This window comes from Taudactylus pleione, unplaced genomic scaffold (assembly GCF_031769625.1).
Source record: "Taudactylus pleione unplaced genomic scaffold, aTauple2 ptg000372l, whole genome shotgun sequence".
Lineage (NCBI taxonomy): Eukaryota > Metazoa > Chordata > Amphibia > Anura > Myobatrachidae > Taudactylus > Taudactylus pleione.
In genome coordinates this window covers 12,412,665-12,439,284 of record NW_028284773.1, presented here as the reverse complement: position 1 = coordinate 12,439,284, position 26,620 = coordinate 12,412,665, and the positions used below count along the sequence as shown (strand labels likewise).

The 26,620-nt window shown below is 43.1% G+C and overlaps 1 protein-coding gene across 1 annotated transcript in view; it reads right to left on the bottom strand.

Annotated features, from left to right (window-relative positions):
* Positions 1 to 15,285: 15,285 nt before the first annotated feature.
* XXYLT1 (xyloside xylosyltransferase 1) overlaps positions 15,286 to 26,620 on the bottom strand; it is a 298,751-nt gene continuing 287,416 nt past the window's right edge. The window contains exon 4 of the mRNA XM_088444743.1: positions 15,286 to 16,760. Coding sequence (XP_088300869.1) covers positions 16,364 to 16,760 — 397 coding nt within the window. The 3' untranslated portion in view covers positions 15,286 to 16,363. The remainder of the gene's footprint in view (positions 16,761 to 26,620) is intronic.

The window sequence follows — 26,620 nt, the reverse complement described above, 5'->3', positions numbered from 1 at the left end:
GTCCGAAGATTTGGAATCTTACTGTGCACCCAATCTATGGACGCAGCATCGTGGTATGGCTTTCTGTAGTCAGCCAGCTCCGCATATGCCTGGTACCGTTTCTGCTTGTTTCTGTACATTTTGGACTTTGTGCGCCACAGGCAGTCATGGTGCCTGTATAGCTCCACAAAGCCAGTAATAAATTCCGGCTCACAATCCAGAGACATTTCTATTAGAAAAACTAAATATGGACATTTTAATATAATGGACATACTGGCCACCCCAACAGTGGGGGTGGCCACTGAACTGCAAAATTGTGACCGCAAATAACAGGGGCCTTACTGGACTCTTATTCTGGCCACCCCCAATAGCGGGGGAGGCTATGTATAGGAGTGGGGGGAAAAATGTAATTGACACAATGGCCTTTTCTTTATTTAATTGAAAACCATTATACTATAACATTTTGTATACAAAAGACTGTTGTGTGAATTAAATCCATACTTAATAGCTTAATGGCATATAGTACACAATTGCAACATTATTTTGGGGTACACTGGGTGGTAAATCATATTTGCACAGTATCAGGCTTAAAAAACACATTATAACAGATCTGCTCCTTCCCATATACATTGGTGGGCATTACAGGTAAACACCATATTTGCACATAGCTCATAAACAGTGTCAATAGCAGTAAACAAAACACCATAATTGCAAAACAGAGGTATCACTTTAAAAATACAACAACCCATAAACAACCACATTTGCATATTTGAATACAGCACCTTTTCCCTGGGGACACACTATGCATATAGAAAAACATTGGTGGGCAGTGGGCATTTCTGGGCAAACATTGGTGGCCAGTGGGCATCAAATATAAATACCAAAATGCTGTCCAATTGCCAGACAATTGTGTTTGCTTCTCCTCTGCACTGTAAATGGAGCTTGGGCGTGTACAAGAAAATGTCACTCAAATGACGCCGCTCAAATACACGCCACGATCTGCATACGATTACGACGGATAATATGGGCTAAACGTCTGATCATAAGATACAATATAAGAGCAGCGGGAGGGCGCATCGGATTGTATCCCTACCTAAATACTGCACGATTCTCATCGTAAGAGGCGTCAAAAATTGCGCAATCGGCACAAAATCGCGCTAGTGTATGGCCAGCATAAGAAAACAGCTTTGTGTATGTTTAGAGGTCTTCACAGAAAGAGTTAACCCTGTCTATCGTGATGTAATCTGGTCAATATCTGGCAAGCCTTCAGAAAGACCTTGTGAGTAAAATGCACTTGAAGTCTGTACATGATTCATGAGATACAGAGGACAGAAAACCTGGAACGCGAGGCTCGTGTCTAGTATCCGTTAGGTTTCATTTTGCTTAAATGTAATTTCTTGCGGAAAACGAACCTCTGAAAAATAACTGAAGCTATGGGAATGAAACCTACTAGATCATCTTAATATTGAACTTAAAAAAACAAAACTCAATTGAAGGGCTTTAATGCAACTTACGGAGATAAATGAAATACCTAATATACAGTCTTAGTTTATAAGCAGAAGCTACCTCAGTGTGCTCTCTAATGGCTACTATTGTTATAGCAAAGGACATTGGGCTTAATTCAAGTCAGCACAATGCTGAACAGCCCTGGGGGGAGCACCCAGAGCTATTCAATTCCACCGCACTGTTCAGTCCAACTAAAGGATTTTTTCTCACAGGAGAAATCCGACAAAAATGCCAGCAGCGCGGCTGAATGTTTGAATTGAGCCCATTGATTAGCATTATTATAATAAAGTACATGGTTCATGAAAAAAAACAAACCAAAAGGAGTGTTTTTTTCTTCTTTCATAGGTCTTTCATATATTGTTTTTACATGCACTACTTAAATTTCAGGTTTCTTTTGTGCTTTTCAGCCATGACTTTACACCATCAAGTAATGTGGTTTATTTTTGCGGTCTTGAAATACCCTGGGATGTCTGTATTCGATACTCACCAACAGGATTGCTTTCTATTCTGCGTCATTTAAATAGCCCTGGGCCTGGCTTGGCAGATATTTTATTAATAACACTGGTCTACAAAAATATACGTTATTTCTTTCACAAAAACTAAATAAACTGAATCCAAATATATTTTTTGTGCTGCATTCAAATATGCATTCAGATTATTTCCATCAGGCAGGGTTTTTTCTGTGACATACGTTTAAAGTTTTATAAAATGAGTACTTAACCAAGTCTAAATGATAAATATACACCTCATTCTGGGTGCCCTAAAAAGTTGTAGATGATGATTTTCGGGCATATTTTGCGTTTGGGATGTTATTATTATTATCCTTTATTTATATGGGGTATAAGGGTTCCGCAGCGCCTCAAAAAGTACATTAACAAATGAGTAAACAAGTAAAACAGCGACTTACAGTACAAGACAATACAGAAAAGAACATGGTTTATAAACATTTATGCAGCGATCATAACACTCAAAAAAGCAGTAGGGCGTCAGCTACCAAGTGTTAAGTGCCCTTGTGAAGAGTTTTGAGTAGATGATCGTTTGAGTGAGGGAAGGAAAAGCACATAAGAGAAGAGGGTCCTGCTCATGAGAGCTTACATTCTATAGGGGGGGAGACAGACAGGAGTGACACAGATAGGGTAGACAGTGAGGAAGAAACATGTAAGCAACAGGTTAGGATGAGAGCTGGAAGGCTTTTAAGTAGTGAGTCTTCAGAGCCCGTTTGAAGATTTGTAGAGTGGTGGAGAGTCTGATAGGGAGAAGGAGAGAGTTCCAGAGGTAGGGAGCAGCACCGGCGAGATCTTGGAGGCAGGAGTGGAAGGAAGTGATCAATAGGCAAGAGAGGTGGGATGCATTTGTAGGAAAGGGAGGGAGATTAGTGTAACGTAGATGAAGGTGTGGTGAAGTGATAGGGAGAGGAAGGTGGGTGCTCAGCTTAGTGGTTGGGTAGTAGGACCAGTGTGGGGGATAAAAGAATATGAGAGGAGTAACGGGAGAGGAGAAGGAGGGAAACAGAGGGGAGGCATACAGACAGAGGAGGGGAGAGAAGGGGAGGAGACTAGGAGGGAAGGATAGAGGTGGGAACAGGGGGCAGAATAAAGGATTAGGTAGGCACTGAGTAAAGAGAATTTGAAGAAAACATGGTCATGGTGTGGATGAGGTAAGAATAGTGTATGTGCGAGAACGACAGTGTTGAAGGTTTTTCAAAAATGCTGGTGAAAGAACACTGTTGGTGCTTGATGAACAAAGTAGTGGGGTTTTTTTGTTTGTTTTATTGAGGGAATATATGTGATTTAAAGGGTTTTGAAAATGAGTAATAAAAAAAAGTTCAAAGTTGTGAGGCTAGGCAAAAGCAATGGTAAATCAAACCGTATATGCAAGGTTTAGAGCTTACTTCGCATTGGTACAAATAAGAATTTAGTTTTTTGTGAAAAAAGAGGCAGCACAAATAGTAGCAAGTGAGATAATGTCTTAACAATGATCAAACAAGGAGTTCAGTGTTGCATGTCCTGGTTATGCAGGCAGCAGGTGTTTGTTGTGAAGAGGTAGTGAACTCACACTTGATGCTCCATAGGTGTCCATATACAGTATTGATAGCAGTTTAGTTGTGTTTGATGAAATGTTCTCCTTCTGTTTTCCTTCAGTTTAACACTGGTGTAACGCTGAAAATTTCCCTAAAATCTATTTTGCACTTGTGATTCTGCACTTAGGAGTCTGCTAACTCCAGCCAAGGCTAACCAGCCTAGTGAATGATATTTAAGTATATATGTAGCCAAGTGTGCATCCTAATTAATGAGAACCCCCCCACTAGCCAGCTAATACAGACCCAGCAATAAAATGGCTTAAACAAACATGTAGCACATACAAAACTTTTAGAACTTAAGATCAATCATGTCTACACAATCTAAAGACTGGAGATAGTACTTATTTTATTGTATATAAATTGCCATATTATAAGACTGCAGCAGAATAGATAATTGCTGATTACCTAAATATATAATTCAAATAAAGCAGCACATCAGGAGCAATGCTCTGCAGCAGACTTTGAGATAATAATTGCTGATTACCTGTTGGAGACAAAAAATAGGAGGGGTCAATTCAATCAATATCAGCTGAGGATATAACTAGTAACGCCGGTCTAACTCTGAAATTTTCCCTAAAATCTATTTTGCACTTGTGATTCTGCACTTAGGAGTCTCTCTTCATGTCCAGCAATAGTCAGCCAGCATACTGGAACTCCATTTGCCTTGGTACCTCTTTTCCATCATAGAAATCTGCTGATGGAAACGCTCACTGTGCTCATCATTGACAGCCGCAATATGTTCTGGGAAGAAGTTTTGGTGGGAGTCCAAGAAGTGAAGTTTGGTACACTTTGGACACTTTTGGTACAGGAAAAACTTCACCATGTAATACAGGCCTCATTGCAGATGGCAAGCTAGGATAGCTAACTGTATATTTTGTTTTAGATGCTCTAATGCTAGTTAAGCAGAAATATCTATCAGTTAAATGGTCCTTCGGTTCCCTCCAAATCATAGGAATTGCAAATGGCACATGATGTGAACCATTCTTCCAGCCAGTGAGTAGCCTAGAGGCACACATCCACTAGACGACTAAAGTCTGCACGATTACGACATTGTAGTCGTGCAGTCGTTTATCTGTCTGTGATGTGTCTATACTGAATGAGCAGTTGTTCAGTGACGGCACATCAATCATCTGCAAACATGTTTGTACGATGATAGATGTCTAAATGACCAATGATTTTCAAAAGATTATCTAACGATATCGTTATCGTTCAATTTAATCGTCTATAGTGGATGTGTGCCTTAACACATGATACACAGCATACATGTGGGGCCCAATTCTTAGCCAGATCAGGGGCGCTGAGAGCCGTGCTGGGCAAGGGGGCGTGGCCTAATTGCAGGAGGAATGGCCACACCCCTTCAGATAAAACAAATAAAAAAACTGATTTTGGCAGAGCCGCGTAGCAGTGCTGCATGCTGGGGAGGGGGCACTGTGAGCCCTTCAGCCTGGCACAAAGCCAGGTGGGGTGGGGGTGCGATCGCTCCCCCCCATAAGCATAGTAGACTCCTGCTGCTGCTCAGCAGCCGCGAGCAGTCCTCCACTGTAGCCCAGCACACAGCAGTGTGTGCTGGGCTGCTATGAGGTAAGAGGGGGGGTGGGAGGGGGTGGAGCTGGGCCCTTAAAAATTCCCGGGTATTCACTATTCCTGATGGAAAAATTCTAATCACATATTTGAATTCAGAATTTAAAACTAGGGTCACTATTCAGTTTTCTTGTGAAAAAAAATCATGTTGACCAGTGTAATTAGCAAAACGACACAGACCAGCCAATACAGTATAAGCAATTCATGAACAAGACCGACGTAAACATATATTTTGATGCTAAAAGCAGGTACTTTGCTTGTCAGTGACACAACTAGAAATAAGAATTTCTAAAGAATCATTGGAGTACTTCTGCATTAATTTCAGATGAATGGAAACGGATTTGGGAGTTCATTATCTACTACAGTACAATCATTGAATTAGTTTCACACCCGCAATGCTTTTCTCCTGCCGCACTTTTCGTCTACATTGCGTGTTTTGGCTGCGGAAACTTATCGGGCGCCCCCACTATTCACCACATTCAATTCCAAAGGAGGCGAAAACGCATCCCGGCGATACTCAAACAGGCGAAAAGTGCTGTCAAAAATGGGGAAATCAGCCTGACACCCTCAAAAGATGCACCAACATTGGGGTTCAATATAGATGCCCCCGAATAGCCCTACTGAAGCTATTTGGGGTACTTAAGTGCTGTCAATTTCTTCTAATTAGCTTCTTTGCACAAGTGGTGAAGAATAGCATTAAGCAGTATTTTTTCGAGAAAATAAGTAGACCTGTCAAATTTGGGGTACTTGAAAATGGGTGCAAGCATGGTTTAAAATCGCTAAAGTAAAGTTTTAAGTGATGCCAAAAACGCACCCTCAGCAAGCACCTGCAATAAAAAAACTACCCCCATACTTGCAGACCCCCCAAAAGTCTATTTCGCTACTTTTTATGTGTGTACCCCACCTTTGAAATTTTTCGCCCCCATTTTTAAAGTCATTTTCTGGGGTGTTCCTAATTTTTTTAAGGGATTTTTTGACGGTTATCTTTTGGGGGGGCTGTCCCAAGGGTGCGGAGTGGTTTCCGTACTTTTGCACCCCAAAACCGCAATTCTGCATTTTATTCCGCCGTAAATTCATAGGCAAAACTTTTTCGCCTATTACATTGCATTGACTTTCCGCGTACGCGAAAATACTTTGCAATTGAATACGGCGAAATGACTTAATCCGCGATACATTTTTGCAGATTCTGACTTTTCGACGCTAATTGAATACTGCCCATGTCCTAATTCCTCTTTAAAACAAAACTGTATGCTAAAAAATAATTAAGCAAATTTCAATACAAGAGAACCATTGCCAACATTTTAAAATAAATCCCATGCAAATGTTGTTCCTGAGGTGTGTCTGCCTGCATGGTATTGTGTGACCTTGGTATACCACCAACTTCTTCAGGGCATGTTTGCTGAAATTAATTATAATGCATAATTGGCCAAATTCCATCCAGGAGACATCCTGAGAGAGTAGGCAATTCTCCTGGAGAGCACTTACCTGCCACAAGGTGGTCAGGAACATGATATGAATTGTGTCATCAAGCATCACCTTCCTCAATAAACACAGTGGAAGAGACATGAGTTGCATTATAAAATCTTTGCTATGTCTGGAAGTTAGGAGAACACACGGAAATGATTAATAAAACACTAATACTATAGAACACATACATTGCAATCAAAAGCAACCAGGGGCATAGTCATAACTTTGTGGGCCACATAGCAACATTTTGAATGGGTCCCCACCACAATGCTTCTAAAGGGGCACTGTTCGCTCTGCATCAGTTGTTTGTTTTATGCCCCATAGCAGTGCCCTAGTTTATTTTACGAACTATAGTAGCAGAAGTTTATTTTACGAACCATAGTCAATGTTATGACCCATAGTAGTGTCCTAGTTCTTTGTATGCCCCATATTAGTGTCCTAGTTCACATTATACAATGTAGAGCCTCAAGTTCATATTATGCCATATTGTAGTGCTGCCAGTACCCATTATGCCAGTGTCCCAGTTGACATTATGCCACTGTATCTCCAGTTCGTATTATGCTACATTGTAGTGTACCCAGTTCATGTTATGACACACTGTTGTGCCCCCATTTAATAGTGTGCAACATTACGGTTCCCCAAGTTCATATTATGCTATATTAGTATTGACTTCACTTCATACTGTAGTATGCACATTACAGGCCTCCAGTTTATATTATACACTATTGTGCCGTCAGTTCATTTTATGCCACATTATAGTGCCCCCAGTACATTACAACATCAACAACACACATAACTCACTACATAGAAGTCTAAGATTTTATATCCCACAGACATCTTATCTTTTCCCACCTTATTTGTTAATGGCTTGCTTAAAAGTGCTCCATCCCTATTGGTAGAGTTTGATAATTGCATGGCAGCCCCACATCTAATGTGCCTTTGGGGCTAAGAATATTGCAGATATATTACACTTTTTATGACCTCTTCATTGTGAGCTTGAAGAAAGGTCAATTTGTAATGACACACGTTTTGCAGGGCTGACATGGGGACATTGTGAAAAAGGTTTATCTGTGTCCAAGGTGCATCGTGAGAAAGAGGTCCGACTCTCTTGTGACATGAGTTGGAACCATGTTCAAAAACCCGGGTCTGATTCAGCATTTTGGTGTGAAAGGGGTATGAGTGTAGAGACAGAGAAGGAGGCAGTTCCTACCCAAGGGTATACTTCCTAATGCAGGAAATTACACTTTGAGTGGAGATCTTCTTACGTACTGCACACTGTCCCTTTCTGGGAGAGTCCTAATCTCAGATGTGAATTTTCACTCCCCAACTCAATTCACAAAGTCTACAATCATGGAGAAGGCTACTTAAGAGTGCCATGCTCACTGATTAGCTCAGCTATGCCTGTAAGGATGAAACAGGAACGCAGGAGATGAATCATATCCACTGCGGGGCATTACTGAGAGGTAGAGACAGAGACCATTACCTATAAAAAGTGCTTATGAGTCCCCCTTTTCAGGCCAGGCAATGGACTGGTGCCAAATGCATAGCGGCCAATTGCAGGAACTTGGTATACAACTATATGTCCTGGGTCCGTTGTCCCCTAAGCCTCTGAGCCATATAGCATAGCATACCTTGCACCCACTATAGCTAAACTAATGACAGCAACCAATCAATCAGATATTATCTTCCATTACTCTAACTGCACTAGAGTTCTAAAAATAGACATCTTATTGGTTGCTGTGAGTGACAGCACAGCATTGATCTTTAAATCTGCTTTGATGAATATTACAGCAATACAGAAATTCTAGCAACAGAAACAGGCAAAAACAACCTTGGAAAATTGCTCGCTTCTAATGCATATACAGTTCAATGTATAAAAAAAAAAAATATGACATATACATTTATACAAACGTGTAAGTACAAGTTGTTGTTCAATTTTCAGTGATACACTAGCAATAGAAGTAACAAACTAAAATATACTGTAATCTGAAAAATGGATAGAAAACAAAAATAGAAACACATCATCAAGTTTCACAGAATATATTTATTGTAAATTGGTCTTTATTACCTTTCAATAACAATTCTTTATTGATTTCATTTGTGACAAAAGACTATACATAATTATTTTAGAAAAAAATACAATAATATACATCAATACAATGGAAGTTTATGATTTGCCAAACACAAATGGGGAAATATAGACCTGCACAAGACAGTTTATATTATTTGTAAGTAAGCAGGAAATCCATTTTACTAGGATTAGAGAAGTTTCTTTACGCTACTTATTAATCACAGTAGTATGTACTACTAAGAAAATAGTTATCAGTGGCAAACTACTTCCACTGCATGGAGGGCAATTGAAGAAGGGCCATGCAGAGAGTGAGGTTAGCTACGCATATCAGGGTATTATGGTGAAATCACTGTATTTTCCAAAATAGACCACCACAAAAATAACTAAACACGGACCTCCCATTGGTGCATGCTGGGCAGAACTTTGTCCCGAGAGTGCTGGACAGAACTTTCGCCCGGGGTGCCTGTTCTGGGCCTACCATTGGATGGATTTGGATATAAACTTCACAGAGGGGTGGCACTTGGTCTCGGATGCCTAACGGAGTGGTTGGGGTCCCGGTCGGACCTCATGGCAGAGTGTGCCGGGCAGCATTTTGACCCAGGTAGCCTGTTTGGACCCAGGGAGCCTGTTCTGAGCCTTCCACTGGTAACAATGGATCCCAGAAGACATACTATGTCCCAGTCAGACCCCCCGTTGGTGTACACTTGGCAGAACTTTGACCTGGGGAGCCTGTTCTTGGCCTTTCACTGGATGGATTGGAAGTAAACTTAACAGAGGGGTGGCTATTGGCCTAGGATGCCTAATGGAGTGGTTTGGGTTCCGTTCGCACCTCACAGTGGAGTGCGGCGTGCAGAACTTTGACTCAGGGAGCCTGTTCTGGGCCTTCCACTGGACGGATTGGATGGCATCACATAACAAAACTTAATTACGTGAAGGTTTAAACCCGAGCAACGCTGGGTACTTCAGCTAGTTAAGCAAACCGTATGCAATGAATTAACCTGTATAACAAAAAACTATTTAATTGTGCAGCCCTTCTGAGTACAGGGATAAGACAAATACTTTTTTTGTCATTGTAAAAGAACAAAATGACACTACTTGCTTCACTCTTATAGTATTGGATGCATGAATTACTTTATTTGACAATTTTTTTCTATCCACAACTTCCAACCTTAAGAAGAATATAGGAGCATTAAACCAGTTTCTAAGACATGAAACATGGTGTAAAAACCACAACCATCATCATTTAAACTTTTAACAGAGTAAAGTTGTTATAAATTGTTTATTGATAACATTTTGCACAAAAGTCTCTAATATTTATGTTGCCATAAATGATTCTATATTTTTGTAACGTTGATAACAGTATTCTCCTGCACTGACATATCATTTCTTCATTCATGTGTAAAACAATACCTACGTTCATGGTCACAGACTTTCAGATAGTGTTGTCTATATAATAAGTAGCCTGAGGCAGGCAACAGCTGTAGCTATTCCCCAGTGAGTCCTAGTTTATCTTCATTTAAGGACCAGAGGCACAACATAAGGATTATCTTATAGAAAGTTCAAGTTAAATGATTGGTTGCTATGGGCAACAGCTCCACTTCTAAAAACTCACACGTTAGTACATTTACCCCAAAGTGTACAAAAAAGCCTATACCATTCCAGAGGTGACAGTAGGTAATCATATGTGTGGTTCATGGGCATCTACTATTCACTATTCCCTATTAAGTAACCCTTATTGTATAGGAATATTTCCAATTAAAATTTTGATTATAATTAAGTTCTGTAAACATGACTTAAACTGTGGTACTCCAAGGTCTTGCAAGTCTATTCCATATTATGTAATCAGCTGCATTGACTCTGTGTAAGAGTGCCTTGCAAATAATTTAAATATATGATGACAATGTGTGGTTTATCATTATGTGACTGTCTAACTTTCCTGTTTTACACAAAAATAAAGAGATTGAATAAATATGTTGGCAAATAACTGCACTGCCACTACACTAAGCCTACGTCATGCATGAGCAGGACATGCTGTCATATTAGGGTGTCTCATATTTTTCAAGTTTCAAATTCCAAAAGTGATGGGTGCTAAAAAGTTGCAATTTGGTTTGAGAATACCTAACGTTTTTAGCTATTAATATGTTTTAATTTTGCTTGGTAAATAAGTACATGAAAAAATAAGGAGTTTAGTACACTGTTGTGAAATTTCCATTCATTCTAGTATTGTCTTTCTAAAATCTTGTTTTGATAAAGGGCCTATTTATCAAAGCTTGTTGAGAGATAAAATTGTGTGAGAAAAAATATGAACCATTCAGCTCCTAACTGTCATTTTTCAAACACCGCCTATAAAATGTAAGTTCGAAGCTGATTGGTTGGTGATTTATATCTCACAATTTTATCTCTCATCAAGCTTTGATACATAGGCCCCAAAATGTGTGAAAATTTGTGTAAAACTCACTAATAATGATTGCTAACAGTTTGGAGTCACATTATTATTTATATATTTTTCCTACTTGTGTTTCACAGGTTCAACAATTTCTCTCATTCAATTACAATGTCTTCTAAAAAGAGAACAAGACAATCTTCATTCACTCATATGAGCAACCTCATCTGAGCTCCCAACTCTGAGACATTCTGAGATGTGGACTGCTGTTAAGAGAACAAAGTGATGAGTAAATCAGATACTATCCAGGAATTAATGTTGCAAAGGACATTTATCCTAAAGTGCTTGAGAAGTGGGAACGAGCAAACTCTCTTTTTGTCTCGCCAATTCGAAATTCACGAGTCACAATCTTAAACAAGATACAAAGTAGGTCGGAGCAAGTGAAAAATCTCTCTCTTGGTAGAGGAAAGCTTGATGTGAAAGAAGCATTCACTTCAAAACTTGACAAGTTTTTGACATTCTCAACTGCAAGTGTGACATCTTTTATTCACATGAGAAACGTGAGGGTTACATCAGAGGACAAGAAGCAAGTAGACAGCTGATGTCCAAGAATGAATCAACGCAAGATTTGATGAAACTAGTTGTGTAAATAGTTTATGAACAGATGCCATCTTTGTCAGTGTCCTTTTAGGGAAATTGGAACTATTTTAGCAAAAATAACTGAAAAGATGTAATTTTTTTGTCATTTCCTGAAGATAAAATGCATTTAATGTTTTTTTTTTAGAGAAATTTACATGCTTGTTATTCAAGCCTAGATTTACCAAGCAAGATGTGATTCAATCACAAAAATAAATGGCAGATTTGAATTCTCCTATCAAAAACATATTTTTAGACCCCCTCATTGAAGAAATTTGCAAACATCAGATTTCACCATTTTAGACGACAGGCCCTAGTGTCATATGAACACGTACCTTCAGTCAGAATATCATGGCTGTAGAAGTACTAATTCATGGCACATTAACTCCATACTTGCCTACTTTTGAAAAAGCATTTCAGGGAGATTCTGAAAGCAGCACCTATGTGCGTGGAGGTAATGTGGGCGTGTACTGCTACATCTGAGAGGAGTGTCATATATGTGATGGGCGTGTACTGCTACATCTGAGAGACGTGTCATATATGTGATGGGCGTGTACTGCTACATCTGAGAGACGTGTCATAAACCCGATTTACAGCCAAATGTAAACGAGCCCCAAAGCAGTTAGTAAGATCTATTTGTTGATGAAAACACATTAATGCTTTTCAGAAAATGCATGTAGCCATAGGGATCATTGCACCTTATAACCAATACAGGGAAATGATACTAATGATTCAGTTTGCACTGCAGTGCTATTTTCTCCATTTATCCATTAATTCATTGTTGTTTATACTGCACACTTCTACTACAGACTGATACTTACCAACCATTGGGCTTTCTGTTCCTTTGAGCTGTCATCTGGTCACATTTCCTGGGCAATAACTTGTGGTACTGCTTTCCCGCTACTTCTGGTTTGCCTATTTCTGCCAGTTGCTTAACCCTCACAAGAACATCATTACACTGCCATAGCATTGCTGGCCAAACACTGGTACTACATTCTGCATACTAGTGTATTGTCTTGTTGCATTACACTGTGGCTTACTTTGCTATTCATTACCGGCTACTGCTGCCAAAAGTAGTACAGCAGCCAGTTTATTATGTGGTCCTGTTGCATCCTGCAGAGCAGCTATGACAGTTTCCTATTGGTGTTCCTGCTGTTATGGTACCATGAAGGTGCACTCTCAGGTCATTGTGTCATCCTTACAAAGTATCAACTTGTGCCATCCACCAGATTTATCACTATTACAGACAGGGGTTAAAGTGGGCCGGAATGGGGCGGAGCTGCGACCTGTCAGTTCTATTTGGAGACGTAACCAGTTCCGTACCTCCGGCCCACCTAACCCAACCTGTCAACCCGCCGCCGCAGGGATGCCAGGTCCCTGCTGAGATTTTGTTACCAGCGGGCGACCGGCTCCTTCCCCACAGCAGCAGTTCACTCATGAGCTCCGGCTTCTCCCATGGGCACTATGAGAGCCACGTCATGGTGTCACTCCCTTAATTCCGAGGAGCTGCCAGTCAGACAGCAGCGGGGCATTACCACTGGGGGCACTACATAAGGGACACCACTCCTGGGGGCACTGCATAAAGGGCACTACTACTGTGGGCTCTGCATAAGGGACACTACCACTGGGGGCACTGCATAAGGGGCACTACTGCTGTGGGCATTATGTGTAATAGACACTACTGCTTTGTGAATTGTATAAGGGGCACTACTACTGTGGGCATTGTGTATTATGGGAACTACTACTGTTTGCATTGTGTATTAGGGGCACTGCTGTGTGTCATAACATGAATAAGGGACACTACTATGTGGTATAATGTGAATCAGGGGCACTATGTGCGGTGTAATATGAATAAGATTGTGCTACTGTGTGGCGTAATTTGAATTGGGTATACTATTGTGTGACCACGCCCCTTTCTTTTTGAGACCACGCCCCTTTTTGCAGTCCCTTCAGTTTTTAACACTGGATTCCATGGGAACAGGGCTGCTACATTTTGTCAATATTCATTTTATTACTGATTTGTCCAGTATTGTTCATATTCATTTGATCTCTACATAATTTTACCAAGCGAATAATTTTAAAATAATAAGCTTACATTCATTACCTAAACTAATTTCCACGGTTTGCTAGTACATCCTTTGGGATATATACAGATGTGTTCTTTCCTACGGTTGTTTCAGTCACAACAAAAAGCCCCCTTCACAGCGCACCAGGTTCTGTGCGATTTGGCCGCACCGAGCATCTTTAATGCTCAAAAATGATTATTAGCATAAATAAAAACAACAACTGAGAGCGGCAAAACTACTTTGCTAGCTTACATTGATCCATTTGACGTGCGCCATTTGTACATCTGTCTGCGACGGAGTCTGAATCTGTGTAAAAAGGGCTCAGATGTGAGTGGCTGCAACTTTTTCTCATGCTGAGTTCCGTTGTGATTCATTTGCAACTTTGTACGTGTGTAAAACTAATTACTTTGCCATTAAAGTCGCAGCCCAGTATCTCTGGTACACTGCGAGTGTCTTTTTACTGTGTCTGAGATGCGACTAAGTTGCAAAATTTAAAGAAAAATATGGTACGCTATTTCTCTCTGAGCATCTCATTCGCGCCAGTCGTCCGCGTCAGATTGCGTACAGACAACCAGGAAGTGAGAATATACCTGTAGGTATTAGATGCACACAATAATAAAATACTTATATAAACATACAGTACTGTACCATTGCTTACCTAAGGTAAAACTAAAACACAAAGCAAACTGGAGCAATTTGTATTTCTCCAGGAATAGATGTCTGGATTTTGGGATTTGTATTTCTGAGGTTAGAAACACCCATAACATGTTTTTATATACAAATAATTAAAAAAATAAAACTAAATGTGTTACTTTAAAGAATTCAAGTGTACTCTGATCATCTACACACTGCTAAATAAAACGTACATCATCTACACCTTGAGGACACAGCAACAAATGAGGCAATCTGGTTCCCAGTCACAGAACATGAAGGACAAAATTGGGCTGAAAGACCACATTTAAGGAGCCCATGTATCAGGGACTGGCCGATCACTGCATAAACACCCCAATGTGATCACTGGCCAACCACAATTTTCAGTCTGCCCCAATCAAATAAGTAACAAGCAGAATAATCGCTGAGGAGCACATCCAGTCAAAATAACTTATCAACTGGAGCTGCAGAGACTGAGATCAATCAGGATCATAACTAAAAGACATGATTATTGTATGCAGATACATATAAGACAATCCATCACTAGGCATTTATGTAAGACATGTATAAAAGCTCTCTTGGTACCTAAAAATTTAATAAAGAAATTCTCTCTCTCTGGAATAATATATGCCATTGAAGTTCTTTTTTATTTACACACCGGTATAAACTGCAATGTTTTGAACCTAAATGGGCAATATACATTTTTTAAACATTGGCGCTTATATAAACACATTTTTTCTTTGCACTGAATAACAGAATGTCCTACTGTCTTCCTTTCATGTTTGGTGGTCCAGTACAAGTCACAGGAGTTCCCAAAGAAAACATTAGTAGAACTTAGCACCAACTTAAAAAACAACACAAAACATAATCAAAACAATTTTACATGTTCAGATACAACATAAGAGAGATCGGAAAATTGTTACAAAAACACATAATTTACTTTAATACAGGCTGTAAATCATATTTACCTACTTTTCATTTTTCCTCCCTGGGAGAAGCCTGAGCTGGTGGGCGGCAATGGGGGGGGCGGGGCCTGACTGTGTGTCATTAAGCACAGCTCCTATTCACGACAAATCAACGTAAATAGCGCACATTTAACTAGCGGGCGGGGCCAAATGACGCGATTCTTGTAGAATCGCGTAATTAATCCCTGTCCCCTACTCGGTTACCCCTGATCTCTGAAAATTCTCCCCATTTTGCCCACTTGACTAAGAAGTGGGCAGGGATGTGGGAGAAGTGCCTACTCTACCGGGGGTGAGGGGGCTTGCCTGAAAAATCTGGAGCCTCCCACGACTTCCGGCAGAGTAGGCATGTATGCCTTAAGTACATAATTACTGCTACAATAGCCAACACAAAAGCTGCACTATTTAAAGCATAAAAACAACAAAAACATTACAAAAGTATTTTAAAATCATTGAGCAATGTTTTAGTGTCTGCTATGACAAACTTAACAATAACATTACTACTGTATATCAAATGACTGAGGAAATTAGCAAATTTGAAGCACTTTCATACATGTCCATCTACGTGCTTGGCACGTTGCTAAATAGGAAAAAGTTATGACATATAACTCTAGTGGTTTTTGTTCAATAAGTTAAATAAAGGTCAACAATACTTGTCCCTGATGGAGCTTAGTGAACATTCTGTATTACACTCAGTTTGTTTATCTTACCCGCAAACAATCCCATGTTGGGCCAGGGAAATTTGTTTTAGACACTATTGTTGGTGGAGACATGAGTTTCCCAACAATCAGTTTTAGGTAATCTAAAGTTGGTATACAGTCAAATATTAATCAACCTGCTTATGACCCGTGTCCCCAACATAAGTCATCGGTTACACTATTTTACCATATGATGAAAAGTTGAACCAAATAAAAATACTCATTTACTTTAGAAAAAAAAACTACTGCGACCTTTAGAAAGTGCACTATATTACTGTAAGATCTAATCATCTGGTATAGGAGAATTGCAGTTCCCATGATATATTTTGATGTGGCCTTCACACTTGTTATATTGATCAAAGATGTCATTATAGCCATGATCTTTCCACCATGTGCACAGCTGCTTATTCCAGCCACAATCTAGAACATAGAATAGTTCTGGGTGTTCCATCCCAATCATGGAGAAGAAGTCCTGATCCCCCAAATGGCCTTTGAAATGATATTTCTCTGCAAGCTGGCTCACAGCATTGGGTTCCAGCAGCTGGTTGTAAAGTTTGGACTGGCGCATGGCTTCTAGGTTCAGCAGCATGACTCCACTGTTAAAACCAGGCATCCCTTCTGGGGGAGGGCCACCAACCTTGGTATTTGGGTTTTCCCGACGGTACTGCCAAAAGGTATGTCTATTGGGAGACAAAAAGCAGTGGAAAGCTGTTAGATTAGCAAGGATGTATCCCATCTTATAATTCTTATAACATACCGGTCACCTTCATGTAGTAGAGGCAGCATTCTTTGCTGTTAACCAATATTCAACCTTTTAGTTCAATTTGAACTACTTTCCCGAACACTGGTTTGGCCTACAACACTAATTGTGAATCATAGAATGAACCACAATATCCACCCTGCTTTACCAGTCCCTTTCAGTACATAAATAAATTGTAGTCTTATTATAGTTCTGTATTATTTTATTGCTTATATTTATAGTGCTGTGAACAGCAATAAGCACACATTACAGTCAAAGTTAAGTAAAAAGCACAGTTAGCAAGTTAAACAAACTGATCTGTTCAACCAATCATTTGCATATACAGTATTGTACAAATACTTAAATAATATATTAAGCCAGTAAGGCAGAACCAGTTCATAAAAAGCATAGAAATATTTTAGAATTTCGGATTGAATAAAAGGGAGATAAATCTATGGATTGGCTACATTTTAGATAATGTTAACCGTATTGATCCATGAGTTAAAATATGCCGAGTTGAGTCTCCCATATCCAAATATCACAAAATACAGAATTTTTGGAGCATGACAGATAGTGACATTTTGCTTTTTGATGGATCAATGTGAACAAAATTTGTAAATGCACAAAATAATAAAAAATATAATCAGGCTGTGTTTTTAAGGTAACATAAGGAAACATAAATGAATTTCATGTACTGTATGTACACAAGCTTTGTTTGATGAATATTATTAAAAATATTGTATAATATTACCTTCAGCTGTGTGTATAAGGTGTATATAAAACATAAAATGCATTCTGTGTTTAGACTTGGGTCCCATCCTTTAGAAATGTCATTAGGATATGCATATATTCTAAAATACGGAAAAAGTCGATATCCAAAATACTTCTGGTCCCAAGTATTTTGTATATGGGAGACTCAAACTGTGTATGCAAATAATGCTTTTAGATGAGGGCAATTGACCATGGCAACATTGAATGCGATGTATCAGAAGTAGTCATTGTAATTCTATATATAATTTTTTTATAAAAACATCATAGCATTTCCAATTGTCTTTTTATACATTACTTCTTTTTTCCTTCTCCAGATTAATATGGATGGCAAAAATATATTTGGTTGCTAAACATTTATTTTCCTTTCTAAGTAAGTGATACACACATATAAAGCAGTTATAAATTCCTTGCTGCGCTTTTGTAGGCAAGATCAGGGTAATGGTGCCGTCTCCTGGGGTAACCTGTTGCACTTGTCAAGTAGTAGTACACCAGTCCAGGGCTCTGGTACAAATATTCACAGCTAGTTTTATTAGCAGCACAAAAATTAAGAAAACATAAAAGTAAATCCGGGCCTCTCCGGCTCTAACAAAGCAAAATGATTCCATCTCTCAGAGTGCAGGGACCTAACATCCCTCTCGCAAAACAGAAGTCCTTAGCACAGCACTTCAGTAATAACAGTGTCTCTGACTTGTTCCCCAGGCAGTGACGCACTGACTAAAGAGACTGACACACCCATTATCAGCTTCTCACAGTTGGTCTGGCAATCAAGGTTGCTAATCAACTTCTGTCTACCAGAGAGAAGCTTAAAACCTGGGGCATCAATATCTCCACTTGACCACCTTTTCCAGTGTTTTGTCACAGCTTTATTTTTTGTTAATTGATGGGACAGTGGATTTACTTTCCTTCAAAATTTGACACCTTAATCCAGGGCCATAGAAGGCTTTATTGTGCCCTGTGCAGACCACGCCTCCTGAGCGCATTACATCATGCCGATGAGGCGGGGCCTCAGGCATCAGTGGAATTACAGCACTTCCCGGAGCATCTTCAAGACGCTCTCTGGGCAGCTGTCCAGGCTGCTCGTCAGATGCAGGGGCCATGGGGAAGCAACCACAGAGCTCTGAGCGGCGGCACATCACGCACTCCCCTAGTTACAGCCATGCCATAAACATCCTGCTAAAGGTTTTTTTTTTACTATACTTTCACACCTTATTGCAAACATGCTTCACATATATGCTTGTAGTGGCGAGAACACACCCTCCCCTCTAAGTATGTACTACTCATACTCTAATAGTTACCGGTCACTACTGTAGTGCTCCTGTCCCTTTAATTTATGTCAGATGATCCCAGAGCCTCCCAATAAATACTGGCATGTTAATTCTTAGAAGTTACTCTAGGACAGCAAGAAGTGTAAAATGTAATCTAAACAGATTACATCTACATGTAAGGAAATAGGTATGTTGGCCGCATCCTGATTTACTGTAGACGAATACTGGGAAATGCCAAATTAAGGACGACTGATTAGCTGCCCAGCTACAACCTCTGAATTTATATAGTCAGACCAGTCAAATGGTGTCCAATCATAAAGTGCAATATAGGGGAAACTAATATCTAATAACACAACCAAAACATGTTATTTGTATCTTAGGAATGAATAGGGTTTCCATGGAAACTAGTAGCTTCTCAGAGAGGTATCTCCACAATTTTCACACAAAAAAAAAGTTTTTGATATGTTGATCTTAAGGAAGTAGGGTACTTGGTACAATTTCATGTTATAATGACAGTGAAGGGCATTTAATGCTGATAATAAATGTGCAGAGAGAAAAGCGATTTTGCATGTTTCAGGTGCTTTGTCTATCTCTGTTGTGCATCCAATTAGACATATGAATGGCAGACAGCAGCTTTGTGCTCTCACTCCCACAAGCACAAAGTGACATGTCACATGTATGACGATGAGACCAAATGCCCAGGTCACAGTGTGTGACACACTCAGCTGCCATAAAACAGTGGTGGAGTGTCTCTCTACTATATATCTCCGGGCCTCTGAAATCCGCTCTCCCCCTCTGTGCTTCTGCTTATAAAATCACTTTAGAACTGTGATCAGGAGGAGAAGAGCACAATCAATTCATGTTCCTTTTTTACAAGACCTTCAGGCAATCATTGGCAGGTGTACAGCACAGTAATAATGAGAAAAAAAAGCATTGTTGGGACATTATTACATTTACATTTAAAGACTCTGCTCTGTTAAACAGGCGACTGAGTATGCGGGGAGGGGAAACACTACACTGTATAAGCTTTATTCATTTTGCAAATACATTTTCTGCATGGTGGAAACAAGAACTTTGAATTTAAAGAAAGAGTGATCGATCTATGGATTAGTCAACACTATAAAACAAGCATGTTTAACACATAAGGCCACTTAATGTTACTAATACGTACATTAATAAATACAGTAAAAAAAAGGTTTACTAATAATAAATACAGATAAAATATGAGATATGGTAAGAACTTACCCTTGTTATCTCTATCTCTACGAAGTCCATAGGGTTCCACAGGATACCTTGGGGTATAGGTGATGACGTCAGGCATCGGGCACCATAGAGTTAAAGTTTTCAGCCTCCCAGGATGCACTAGGGTCCCCCTCCTATACCCCGCCCCCGAGCCAAGGCATCTCAGTTAGGTACCAAGCCATAGGCCGGAGGGGGAGAAGGAAGAGAGAGAAGAAAGATCTGGACACACACAAGAATCACATTCTCACCAGAGGGAGACGGAAAAACCGGTGATCAGAGTAAAGCCCATCTGCAGCACAGGTGCGACAGGGCGGGAGTCCTGTGGAACCCTATGGACTTCGTAGAAATAGAGATAACAAAGGTAAGTTCTTACCATATCTCATATTTTCTACTTCAGGGTCCATAGGGTATCCACAGGATACCTTGGGGATGTCCCAAAGCAGTATCCTTTAAGGGTGGGGACGCTCCTGTGCTGAAAGGAGAATCCGCCGCCCGAAGGAAGCATCCTGAGAGGCGAAGGTGTCAAACCTGTAATACCTCACGAAGGTATGGACAGAGGACCAGGTAGCAGCCTTGCAGAACTGGACTGCAGAGGCACCACGTCGAGCTGCCCACGAACGACCCACAGACCTAGTGGAATGAGCCTTCACAGAAGGAGGAACCGGCAGACCTTCATGAAGATAAGCTCCAGAAATAGCCATACGGATCCAGGTTGCCAAAGTTTGCTTTGAAGCAGGCCAACCCTTTTTACGGAAGCCATATAGGACAAACAAGGCGTCCGACTTCCTAAACGAAGAAGTGCGGTCAACATAAGTCCTTAAGGCCCGCACAACATCCAAAGTGGCCTCACCCACTGAAAGGCCAGGTGAGTTAAAGGCCGGAACAACTATTCCCTCGTTAACATGAAACTGGGAAACAACTTAGGGAAGAAATTCAGGATGAGTGCGTAGTACTGCCCTGTTCCCATGAAAAATCAAGAAAGGGGGTCTACAAGAAAGAGCCCCTAAATCAGAAACACGTCTGGCCGAAGCTATGGCCAGAAGGAACAGTCTTATTTGTTAGCCATTTAAGATCCACTGAGCCCAGTGGTTCAAACGGCAGTCCCTGGAGAGCCCTCAGGACCACAGCCAAATCCCAAGGCGCCGCATGTGGAACAAAGGGTGGCTGAATGCGTAGAACACCTTGCATAATGGTGCGCACATTCGGGATTGTAGCAATCCTACGATGGAACCAGACAGACAGGGCCGAAACCTGCACCTTCAAAGAAGCAAGGTGAAGCCCATGGTCTAGTCCCGCTTGCAGGAAGGCAAGAACCCGAGACAGACGAAACTCCCGCGGTGCATAACCTCTCGGCCGACACCACTGGAAGAACGTATGCCACACGCGATGGTATATTCTCGCGGAAGACTGTTTCCGAGCTCTGAGCATGGTACGCACTACAGAGCTGGAAAACCCCCTGGACCTTAACATGGCCGTCTCAACAGCCACGCCGTCAAAGACAGCCGAGTCAGGTCCGGGTGAAGACAAGGACCCTGTGACAGAAGGTCCGGTCGTAGCGGCAACCACAGAGGACTGTCCACGGACAGACTCTGAAGGTCTGAGAACCAGTGCCGTCTGGGCCATGCAGGAGCTATCAACAGGAGCGTCCCTCCTTCCTGTTTGAATTTCCGGATTACCCGTGGAAGAAGGGAAACCGGCGGAAAGAGATAAGCAAACCGGAACGTCCACCGGATGGACAGAGCATCCACCAGAGATGCCTCTTCGTCTCTTGTGCGAGACCCGTACACCGGCAACTTGTTGTTGTGCCGGGACGCCATGAGGTCGATCTCTGGAAGACCCCACCTGTCCACCAGCAGTTGAAAAACGTCCGGGTGCAGGGACCATTCCCCCGGATGAACGTCCTGGCGACTGAGAAAGTCGGCCTCCCAGTTTAGCACTCCCGGGATGAAGACCGCTGATATGGCCGGAAAATTGCGCTCCGGCCATACCAGGATCCGAGACACCTCTACGAGAGCCGCCCGACTTCGGGTTCCTCCTTGCCGGTTTATGTAGGCCACGGTGGTAGCGTTGTCCGACTGGACCTGCACTGGGTGACCTTGGAGAACCCGACGTGCCTGCTGGAGAGCGTTGAACACCGCTCGGAGTTCCAAGATGTTTATTGGAAGCTCTGCTTCTGCCGGAGTCCACCTGCCCTGGAACAAGTGTGGACCCGAAACAGCTCCCCAGCCCCGAAGACTGGCGTCCGTCGTCAACAGGACCCAATTCGCCACCCAGAACGGACGACCCTTGTTGAGATGGGTCGTCTGCAACCACCAGGCAAGGGACAGGCGAACCTCCGGAGTGAGCACTATCGTCTGGGATTTTAGAGACTGAGGCAGTCCATTCCACTTGGACAGGATCAGGTGCTGCAGAGGTCTGGAGTGAAACTGGGCATATTCCACCATGTTGAATACCGACACCATGGAGCCCAGTGACCACATCGCCGAGTGTAGAGACACCCGGCGGCTCTGCAGACAACTGCGCACCCTCGACTGTAAGGCAGAGATCTTTTCCCCCGTCACAAAGATCCTTTGCTGTCCCGAGTCCAATAAGGCTCCGAGGTGCAGAATCCGCTGAGACGGGACCAGGGTGGACTTCTGCCAGTTTATTAACCAGCCGTGCCGTTGCAGTAGCGCAATGGTCAGGTCCAAGTGGCGTAGAAGGAGCTCCGGAGATCCTGCCACTAAGAAAAGGTCGTCCAAGTACGGCAACATGCGGACCCCCTGCAGCCGCAGGGAAGCCGCCATGACCGCCATCACCTTGGTGAAAACACGTGGTGCTGTCGCCAGGCCAAAAGGTAACACCCGGAAGTGAAAGTGGTCGCTGCGGATTGCAAACCTGAGGAACTGCTGATGGCGCAAAAGAATAGGGACATGCAGGTAAGCATCCTGTATGTCCAATGACACCATGTAGTCCCCAGGTTCCAGCGCCAGAATGATGGACCGTAGGGTCTCCATCCGAAACTTCGGCACCCGCAAAGATTTGTTGAGAGCTTTGAGGTTGAGAATCGGACGAAACGACCCATTGGGTTTCTGCACCAAAAAGAGATTGGAATAGAAACCCTGGCCCCTCTGGGAGAATGGAACAGGCACTATAACTCCAGCCTGGAGCATAGTGTGCAAAACCTTCCGCAGCTCCGTGGCTTTGTTCCGGTCTTATGGTAGACCCGTGGTGAAGAATCGAGCCGGGGGTCTGTGCCGGAAGGAGAGGGCATACCCGTGTGAGACCACCTCGAGAACCCTCGTGTCGTGGTGACCGACCAACACCGGGCGAACTGCCGCAGGCGGCCTCCCACAAAGGGAGGCCCGGACCGTCAGGTAGCAGGCTTGTCATCTGGCTTAGGGGCCGGACGTCTGGTACTCCAGGCCTGTTTCCGGGGCTTGGCCGATTTCTTGGGGCCAGCCTGTCGGGGAAAGGACTGTGTCTTAGGCCTACCCTGGGCCCTATAAGACCGAAAGGACGGAGTACCTGAACGAGAAGGAACAGCAGCCGACGGGAGACATGCTGATTTAGCTGCCACCAGCGTGGCTACAATTTTGCCCAAGTCCGGACCGAAGAGAACTTCTCCGTTAAAAGGCAATGCCTCCAAACCCTTTTTGGAATCAGCGTCCGCCTTCCAGGATCGCAACCACAAGGTGCGATGAGCAGCCACAGCTGCTGAAGAAATTAGAGACGCCAGGGTACTAATATCCAAGGCCGCTTCGTTGATATAAGTGGCCGAATCCCGGAGATTGCCGATCAACTCCGTCTGCTCAGCCGAACAGTCGGAATCGAAGGACGCCTCCAACGTATCAGCCCAGCGCTCCATAGCTCAGGCAACCCAGCAAATGGCCATAGCCGGCCGGCAAGCCCACCCCGCAAGGGAATAGACGGACTTCAGGAAGATCTCCACCATGCGGTCCGTAGCATCCTTAAGGGAGGACATGGATGGCATGGGTAATGTGGCACTACGGACAAGGCGTGTCACATGAGAATCCACCTGAGGAGGGGATTCCCACTTGGCAAAATAATTGTCCGCAAACGGATACGCCTCTGCTAAACGCCTTTGAGGCTGATATCGTTTGCCTGGCTGTTTCCACGCTTCTTCTAGGTGGTCAACTAATTGCCCCGAAAGAGGAAACACTGTGGTATCTCCTTTAACATCTTTGAAAAAGGCGTATTTGGACTTTGATACCGGAGGCTCCTCATCCTCAATAACTAAAGCAGTACGGACTGCACGAATAAGGCCAGGTATATACACCTTAGACTTAGCGTCTGACTCTTTAGTGGCAGAGTTTCCTGGTCAGAAAGATCCAGAATCTCCCCATCATCGGACGTCCCGTCGTCATCCTCATAAGGAGCAGACAGACGACACCGGCCGCTTGTGAGGCCGCATCACAGACTCCCCTTGCAACACTTCTGACAACTGCTGTACAGAGCTTGTTAACGAATTAACCCACGCAGGCTCATGAGAGACCTGAGGAGGGGAAATAGGGAGACTGTGGGGTACCATCAATTGTCTTGGGAAACCCTGCATGGGTGACGACACCACTGACTGCTGGGACAAACCCATCTGAGTGAGGGCAGGCTGCGGAGCTAACTGGCCCACGAGGGTTGTAAGCGCTTTGGCAAAACAAGCCCAGGGCGGCTCCTGTACCGGAGCCGTGACTGTAATCGGTAGCGTCAACGAATAACACCGTCGACATAGTCCCTCCGCACTGCCGTCCCCCTCCGCTATAGGTACCTTGCATGTAGTACATAAAAGCTGGAGAGGAAAATCACTTTCAGACATAATGGTAAGTATGTGACCCCTCTCACTGATACTCGTTAGTATAGTGTGAGACCACCCTGCAAGCACCGCACTGCAAGGGCTTTAGCAGAAAGAACAGGGACAGTTAAATGCTGACAGATAGAAAATGAAAGTACAGGCAGCAGACGCTAGCATAGGTCACATACAATGCAAAGAAATCAATTCCTGCACTATCAGCGCTGATCCTCAACTACACAGACTCAGAGCCTAGTAGGACACAGCGCTGCATACACAGACCTTATCCAACGGAGGAGAGGTATGCAGGGGGACCCAGACCACGAAGCCGCCGTTCTTCAGCGTCCAGCAGCGCTCACCATGCTTCTTCCAAAGATGGCCAGCGAGGAGCAGAGAGTAGGCCGGCCTGAGGGAGAAGCGCTGACACAGGACCAGTCAGCGTGTGCAGAGAGGGCTGTGTGCAGCGAGGGAGGTGCCGGCTGTGAGACAGGGAAGGCGCGCTCCCCTGGCATGCATTTAACCCCTGGGACGCCGCAGCGCTACCGCTCTCCCGCGGTCCTGCTGTCCCAGGGGGGTAGTGGAAGCGCAGGTTAGAACCTGGCTCCATGCTGCAGCCAGTCCCCAGGGAGCCCCCTGCCTGGGGACTTTGGACCATGTGTCAGTGGGGACCCACCGCGGGACCCCGCTGCTTACCTTAGTCCCCCTTGATTCCGGCCATGGTCCTAAACATCTGGGGTCACCGCTAGTTGTGACCCCAGATGCCTACCAGCATCCCCGGATCAGTACCGGCGTTCTGGTACCGGCGGGGGTGTAGGGAAGACAGCATGGACGTCAGGACTGACAGTCCATGTTGTGCTTCCAGATGTGCAGCCACAGCTGCATTGAAGAAACTTCAGGGGCTCTTCATAGCCCCCCTCTAACAGGTGCATCCGACTCTGGCCGGGCACCAAACTAAACTGAGATGCCTTGGCTCGGGGGCGGGGTATAGGAGGGGGACCCTAGTGCATCCTGGGAGGCTGAAACTTAACTCTATGGTGCCCAATGCCTGACATCATCACCTATACCCCAAGGTATCCTGTGGATACCCTATGGACCCTGAAGTAGAAAAATAGATATAATGTTAAACAAAATGGGTCAGCTTCAGATTTTCTGCCAAATTATGTTGGTTTTTTTCCCCATTACAAAACAAACCTAAAGAGTTACATTATTGTGGATACTATTTAATATTTATTTAAGAATGTAAAAAGATATAAGGTCACATTAAGGGCTCTATTTAATAAACTGTGAAAAGCCCTTTATCAGTGATAAGGGGCTTCCTCACCGCTTTGGACTATTAATGGGGTGGGATACCTGCTTACTGCAGTTTTAGATGAGCGCATAATGCTGTACTTACCTGTCCCCCTATCCTGGGCAAAAGTGGTACTGGGCATGTGCAATTTCCATCCAAGTTGTGACTGGACATGCATGACCTTATAGGCTCACACATGCCCAGTGCGGAGACAATTGTCTTAGTTACAGTAAGAGTGCATGTGTAGGCACTCCTGCCCACGCATGTGCTCTACTCAGACAAAGTCCGGGACCTGTGAAAAGTCCTACCGAGGGTTTTTAGAAGTTTGCAGGGGAATGAGAACGAGTGGCGTAACTAGGGTATTTGGAGCCCCCCGATGTGCGCGCGCAGCAAAAAATGGGCGTGGTCACTTAAAAATGGGGCGTGTCAACATGACACACCCCTTTATTTTC